The sequence below is a fragment of the Sinocyclocheilus anshuiensis genome, unplaced genomic scaffold (genome assembly GCF_001515605.1).
Source record: "Sinocyclocheilus anshuiensis isolate Anshui unplaced genomic scaffold, SAMN03320099.WGS_v1.1 scaffold91, whole genome shotgun sequence".
Classification (NCBI taxonomy): domain Eukaryota; kingdom Metazoa; phylum Chordata; class Actinopteri; order Cypriniformes; family Cyprinidae; genus Sinocyclocheilus; species Sinocyclocheilus anshuiensis.
Genome location: NW_015552636.1, coordinates 1,857,954 through 1,864,276, shown reverse-complemented (window position 1 = coordinate 1,864,276; position 6,323 = coordinate 1,857,954). Strand labels below are relative to the sequence as shown.

The following is a 6,323-nucleotide window of genomic DNA, read 5'->3' as shown; positions in this document are numbered from 1 at the left end:
CTTGCTACGTGTACTGCGTTAGGCTAACCGAGACTTGTCATTTGCACTTATATATTGTTGCTCTTTTGTTAGTTTTGACTGCTTTTATTGTCCTCATTTGTAAGTCGCTTTGGATAAAAGCGTCTGCTAAATGTCTAAAAAATAAAAAATTAAATGTATAAAAAATAAATATTTTGCATATAGAATTTTGGACATTGGGACATTTTTTCATGCACATTTTCCCATTTTCCTATTTTTCTTCAACACAAAATGAATAAATGAATGAATATTTTTTTAATTTAAATTGTGAAGTGTTTATAGATTATGGTATTATTTAGATATTTTAAAATCTATTAAATAAATATTTTTCTGTTCTATTTCTATATTACAGTTTTTACTACAGGCTTCATTGTCATATAATAATAATACAAAAAAAATTATGACGTTAAAATCATCTTTTTCTTTAGGCAGTTGGTCTATATCATCTTGAGATGGTTATGACAAAACAAAACAAAAACAAAAAAATTGGATTAATTTAATCGTTCAGCAGATACATATTTTAGGTGGCTCACAATAACTTAAATAAATGCTAGAAAGACCTGACATTTGACAACACAAATGTCTGTTTGTAGGTCTGATTCTATCTAAACATAACATCTAAATTATTGAACTGTGTGTTGATATTAACCACCAAATCTGTTGTATCCACAGCTTCAGCAGCCAGTTTCAAAAACTACACTGAAAAAACATTTAGTGTATGTTTGGTGTTGGTTTTCACATTAGAAATTACATTGAATAACATACACAATAACACTGATTTAAACATGAAATTTTGAAGTAGAAAGACTGAAATTGTGTATTCTTGTAAAACATACTTCAGTCATTTTAATCTTGTCTTATTTACAACTTGAAAAGTTTTTTTTTTTTTACATTGTACCTGATAATGTTGCATGCAGCTATTCATCAGACTAATGCCTAATATTCATTTTCATTTCATGTTTATCAAATTTTTCTTCTTTAGATATTTTGCCATGTATGACAGTTTGTTTTTGCAGTGTAAGTGTGTGTGTTTTGCATGAAGCAGCACACAGTTTCATGTTAAGCTCTTTTATTTTCGTGGTCTTCTGAGATTTAGTGACCTTTTCTCTGCTGTTCGATCATCTGCGGCTCCTGTGGTTGTTTTTCCGCTGCCATCACGTCCCTCTCGCAGGAAACATGTTGCTTTGTTTGTGTGTCCCGCTGATGGGCGGCTCTGCTTCCACGGTCACGTCTGTCCACTTCACTCTTTGTGTTTCTGTCTCTCTCATGTCTCCTGCCGTCTGTGCCGGTCGCTGTCTCTGGCTGCTCTTAGACTGAGACAGGACTCTGGTCTGTGTGAGGTTAAAGCCGGTCTCCTGAAGGCAGGTTTAGCAGGAGCGTGAGCAGGTGACGAGCGGCACAGACGGTCTGGGCAATCAAGCGGTTCAATCTGATTTACCTCCCTGAAGCCCGTCTGTGAGCGCAATCCTGGCATGTGATGAGAGAGAGAGAGATGGCTTTTGGAAAAATTGTGTCACGTGTCGTATCAAAATCATTGTGATTGTTAAAGGAAGAATAACAATCAAAATGGACACTAAATGATAAAAGTAAGACTTCTATCTTATCAGAGAACACGTTCCTTTCTAAAAAAAAAAAATCTTTTTTTTTTTTAAGTTTTAAACATAAATCAAAAATTTAATACGGTTTATATTTAAAACAAAACAAAAAATGAGACATGATTACAAAAATAAACTTTATTCCATTCACATTCTCTCAAGTCTTATTATTTCAAACAGTTTTGCTTTTCGAGTAACTGCGTCTTATTTTAAGGATGTTTACATATTTTATTGAAACATAAGGACAAAAAGTTAAGGAAAGAAAAATCACAAATCACATTGAAGATCTTGATCGTTTCTTCTAGACAGCAATGAGATTAAATTGAGAGCAAATGGAAATGTTTGAATTCTCCTGCTTTTCAGATGTTTATCCTCTAATTTCATAATGAGATCATGTTATTATTAAAGTAAACCATTAAATGATAATGATTTATCTAATAATAATAGAGTATATTTTAATATGCATTTTGAATGTAAAGTTGTAAATAAACATCATGATTGTATTTGTTGTACTGAACTGTATTTATTTATTTATTTATGTTAAAGTAATTTCGTGCTTAATTATACAAAAATTATTATTCATTTTTTTTTGGAGTGAAATATGACCGATCTTCGTAAGATTCAACAATAATTAAACAAAAGTAATCGTCAATAGAAGATCCCCACATTGATATTAGCATGGTGTGTGTGTGTGTGTGTGTGTTTATATGACAGGTGGTAGAAGGGTTTCTGGGTCAGTAATAAATGCTGAACACATGCTGTTCAGTCGTTCTTTTTTATTTGCTTTATTAGTCATTTAAAAGCGGTTTGAGAAACAAGAGCCTGTGTTCCAGCACCATCTGGGTGTGTGTGTGTGTGTGTGTGCACGCATGTTTTTGTGACAAATGAGGACAAAAATTTGTATAATGACATGGGTATGACATAGGTATTATAAGGAGAAGGTGACTTTTGAGGACATTACCCCATGTCCCCATTTTTCAAAAGGCTTATAAATTATACAGAGTGAGTTTTTTTGAGAAAGTAAAAATGCACAAAGTTTCCTGTAAGGGGTAGGTTTAGGGGTAGGGTTGGTGTAGGGCAATAGCACATACAGTTTGTACAGTATAAAAACCATTACGCCTATAGAGAGTCCCCACAATTCACAAAGACAAACATGTGTGTGTGTGTGTGTCTGTGTGTGTGAGAGAGTGTGTGTGTGTGTGTGTGTGTGTGTGAGAGAGTCTGTGTGTGTTTGTGTGTGTGTGTGTGTGTGTGTGTCTGTGTGTGTGAGAGAGTGTGTGTGTGTGTGTGTGTGTGTGTGAGAGAGTCTGTGTGTGTTTGTGTGTGTGTGTGTGTGTGTGTGTCTGTGTGTGTGAGAGAGTGTGTGTGTGTGTGTGTGTGTGTGTGCGCGCGCGCTTGTGGTGTTTTGCACAATATATGGCTGATAGGAAAATGGCAAAGTGCAATGCATATTTTGCTTGTCAAGCAGACTATTGCTTCTGTCATGTAAAGAATTATGTGCAGCTTTCCGTTAATCAAGCATGTCATTCTGTGTGAGAATTTTCTTAACTGAAAACGTCATGCCAGTCTGTCACACAAGACGAATAATGTTTGAATGATAAAAACACTCAGTAACCACAAATTCTTTAAAATATCTCGTTTTTGTTATGTATCTACACTGAAATAAAGTTGAACTGCAAAAAAAGTCTTTCTTACTCAATATTTGTGTCTAGTTTTCCTGTACAAAATCAAGGTACACTTACTTTTTTCTGAAACGTGTTAAAATTAAGTGGGTTCAAGCTTAAAACAAAATTAAAAAAAATATCTGCCAGTGCGGTAAAAAACAAACAAACAAACTTAATTCAGATGGAAAACAAGTTTATTTTACCCCACTGGAATTTTTTTTAAACTTATGTGAATTTTGCTTCTCAAGTAAATGCATCTTGATTTAAGAATGTTTACTGCAAAAAAAGTCTTTCTTACTCAATATCTGTGTCTAATTTTCCTGTACAAAATCAAGGTACACTTACTTTTTTCTGAAACGTGTTAAAATTAAGTGGGTTCAAGCTTAAAACAAAATTAAAAAAAATATCTGCCAGTGCGGTAAAAAACAAACAAACAAACTTAATTCAGATGGAAAACAAGTTTATTTTACCCCACTGGAATTTTTTTTTAAACTTATGTGAATTTTGCTTCTCAAGTAAATGCATCTTGATTTAAGAATGTTTCAATATTTGTCCTGGAAAACAAGACAAAAATACTAAATAAAAAGAAACTGATAGTAAATTTAACAAATAAATACTAAGAAATGGCAGGTAACACATTGAATTAAACATAACATTTTGAAAGTTGTAAGCTTGTTTCCATCATGAAATTAAAAAATAAAATAAAAAAGGTAATTGTTAATTTTTATCTCACAATTAATTTTTTTCCTCACAATTGTGAGTTTATGTCTTGTAATTCTGACTTTTTTTCTCAGAATTGTGAATTCAAAATTACAAGAAAAAAAGTCAGAATTGTTTGATAAAAATTGTTGATATTTTTTAATATTAGTTAATAAAAATACAACTGTTCATTGTTAGTTCATGTAAGCTCAGGTCCATTAAATAATATTAAGATACAACTTTTTCCTTTAATAATGTATAAAGTAAATGTTGAAATGCACATGAAGACTAATATGAAGATTAATAAATGCGTCAGGAGTATTTTTCATAGTTCGAGTTAACTAAGGTAGTTAACTAATGTTAACAAATGAAACCTTATTATAACGTGTTTTCTTGTAAACATGCTCTAATAATCTTTCTTTGATTTGCAACTTCTAAAAATATCGGTTTTTCTCCTGCTGTTCTCCAGGGTTTTTGTTTCTCCCCGGTGGGCTCATGCTCCCGATCTAGGGTGGGGGGGCATCGCCCCGTTCTGCCATGAAAGGCTACACCCCCCAGCGCACCCGTCACCTGTCAGACTGCGAGCCGCCCCGTTCTCCCAGTCACCGGGACCCTCTGTACCCCCCGTCTACGTCCTCCACCCTGTCCCACGCCCCGTTTCTCCTCCCAGCAGCCATGGAGCATTACGGAACCCTGGACCCGTATCACTTCTCCCCGTCGCCTGACTGCCTGATGCCCCTCAACAGCCAGCTGTCCTCCAGCAGCACCTTCCCCCGGATCCACTACAACTCGCACTTCGACCAGGGCGACTTCGGTCCCACAGCCGACAGCATCGGGGGAATCAGCACCGGGACGCTGGGGACGTCTATGTCCATGGGAATGGGTCTCGGAGTGGGACGGACCGCCATGATCACCAGCGGATCCGCAACTATATCGGGTAAGAAATGTAGGACTGTCTTGAGAAGTTGCAGCTAAAGTATGCAGCTAAACATCATAAAAGTAAATGCAACATTGCATAACAAAACAAAACTCGTCTTACTTTCTAAATTGTTTCTTTTTTCATCTTTTAAGCATAAATTTAATGAGGTTTATGTTTAAAACGAACAAAAAAATTTACTTTTTTAATGGTTTTTTTTTAATGAAGTCTCCTCTGCTCATCAAGGCTGCTTTTATTTGATCAAAAATACAGGAAATACAGTAATATTGTAAAATGTTATTACAATTTAATAAACTGTTTTCTATGTGAATATATTGTAAAATGCAATTTATTTCTGTGACCAAAGCTGTATTTTCAGCATCATTACTCCAGTCTTCAGTGTCACATGATCTTCAGAAATCATTCTAATATGCTGATTTGCTGCTCAAGAAACATTTCTGATTATTATCAATGTTGAAAGCAGTTGTGCTGCCCAATATTTTTGTGGAAACCATGATACATTTTATTTTTCAGGGTACTTTGATGAATGGAAAGTTCAAAAGAACAGTATTTATTATAAACAGAAATCTTTGGTAACATTATAAAGACACTTACTGTCACATTTGATCAATTTAATAAAAGTGTTTATTTCTTTCTTAATCTTACTGACCTCAGACTTTTGAATGGTGGTGTATATTCTCTCAAAATAAGTTGTATTATCTGAGACATTTTTATGTAACTTTATCTTTAACAATGTTTAGATATTTTACTGAAACATAAATATGGAACACATAAGATGTTTATATAATGTCTGCACTGCTCTAGTCTGTTGAACTCCAAAAATCAATCAATCAATCAAAAAAAAAAAATTACAGTCTTCTATATGACTCATGCATGTCATATGCAAGTCATAAAATAGAATAAAATTTAAGTTCATTCTCAAATTTTATTTATGACTTTCAAACTTTGCACTTTGTAAAATATTTTACTTGATTTGTGAGATGCCACATCTTCTGCACCGCATTCAATTTTGCATGAAATTTGGACTACCTATGTTGATTCTGGTGTAATAATATAGATAAAGAGGAGGTTTGTAACAGAATAGCAGTTGTTGTTGTTGTCTCCTGTCTTTTAATTAAATCCTTTTTCTGAATATTTACAGTATAAATGAAGTGTTTAAGTATGTCTGATAGTATCCTAATGTGACTACTTGAAAAGCTTTAAAAGTTAATGATTAATTCACTTAAAATATGTTAACGCTTTTTATTTGTAGATGTTGTCTGCATTGTTTAACACTCAGCATGCAAGTTATTCAGATCAGGTAAGGCTAAAAAAAACACCTGCGAAATTAGTGCTGATCGCAGTGTTCTAGGTGCAATGGAAAGGAAAGGATGTGTGGCCAAGTATGGTGTCCCATACTTGGAATTTGTG

The 6,323-nt window shown here is 33.9% G+C and overlaps 1 protein-coding gene across 1 annotated transcript in view; it reads left to right on the top strand.

The window, feature by feature from the left end:
• The window catches only part of LOC107666670 (disks large-associated protein 4-like), a 39,093-nt gene that overhangs the window by 5,928 nt on the left and 26,842 nt on the right, over positions 1-6,323 (top strand). The window contains exon 2 of the mRNA XM_016458089.1: positions 4,446-4,913. Coding sequence (XP_016313575.1) covers positions 4,514-4,913 — 400 coding nt within the window. The 5' untranslated portion in view covers positions 4,446-4,513. The remainder of the gene's footprint in view (positions 1-4,445; positions 4,914-6,323) is intronic.